This window comes from Tupaia chinensis, unplaced genomic scaffold, assembly GCF_000334495.1.
Source record: "Tupaia chinensis unplaced genomic scaffold, TupChi_1.0 Scaffold000201_1, whole genome shotgun sequence".
Classification (NCBI taxonomy): Eukaryota; Metazoa; Chordata; class Mammalia; order Scandentia; family Tupaiidae; genus Tupaia; species Tupaia belangeri.
Window position 1 is genome coordinate 3,251,097 of NW_006159676.1, and position 690 is coordinate 3,251,786.

Below are 690 nucleotides of genomic sequence, written 5' to 3' on the forward strand. Positions count from 1 at the left end.
AAAAAAAAAAAAAAAAAAAAAACAAGAAAAGAAAAGCGAGGATTGGGTGGTCTGGGTATCTCTGATAGAGTTAGCCGCATCCCTAAGCTGTTCTCAGCTTTGTTCTTTTATAAAGCCCAAGGCGGTGGGTCGAGGGCGTGAAGCCAGAGACCTTATCGTGGGTAAGCGGGTGCTGCAGGACATTCCGGGTCCTGTAGTTCTAGACGCTTCTTGTCTCCCCTGGCCCAGTCTGGCTGATACACAGTTTCTCTCCACCAGCACTGGCCTTGGAGGACGGCCACTGATCGTGGGAACCTGTGCCTTCGCTCGTCTTTAAAGACCTCCATTGTTTCGGCCAGGTCTGGGACTCGAACCGTGGTCGGCCATGCGGGAATCCCCATGCCTTCACCACCACGCCACCTGCCGCCCCCCTCAGTCTTTCTCTCTCCCTGCAGACTCCCTCGGAAGCAATGGAAACGTTGGAGTCTCAGACCGTCCTCCTGACCCTGCTGACCGTAAAGGTGACGATCATGCCTTGTTCGCGGGTGCCCGGGGCTCCCGACCCCAGGCTGATGTTCGGGTCCCCCGTCCGACAGATGGAGAAGGGCCTCGCCGATTTCGAACAGAAGGCCGAAAAGAACCTGCTGACGTTGTGTCGAGAGAAGGAGAGGCTGCAGAAGGAGGTCCACGAACTGAGACGGAAGCTCCTCC

At 56.2% G+C, this 690-nt stretch overlaps 1 protein-coding gene across 1 annotated transcript in view; it reads left to right on the plus strand.

Annotated features, from left to right (window-relative positions):
• Window positions 1-690, plus strand: part of HAUS8 (HAUS augmin like complex subunit 8) — a 16,850-nt gene that overhangs the window by 11,873 nt on the left and 4,287 nt on the right. The window contains exons 7-8 of the mRNA XM_014587302.2: window positions 435-500; window positions 576-690. Coding sequence (XP_014442788.1) covers window positions 435-500; window positions 576-690 — 181 coding nt within the window. The remainder of the gene's footprint in view (window positions 1-434; window positions 501-575) is intronic.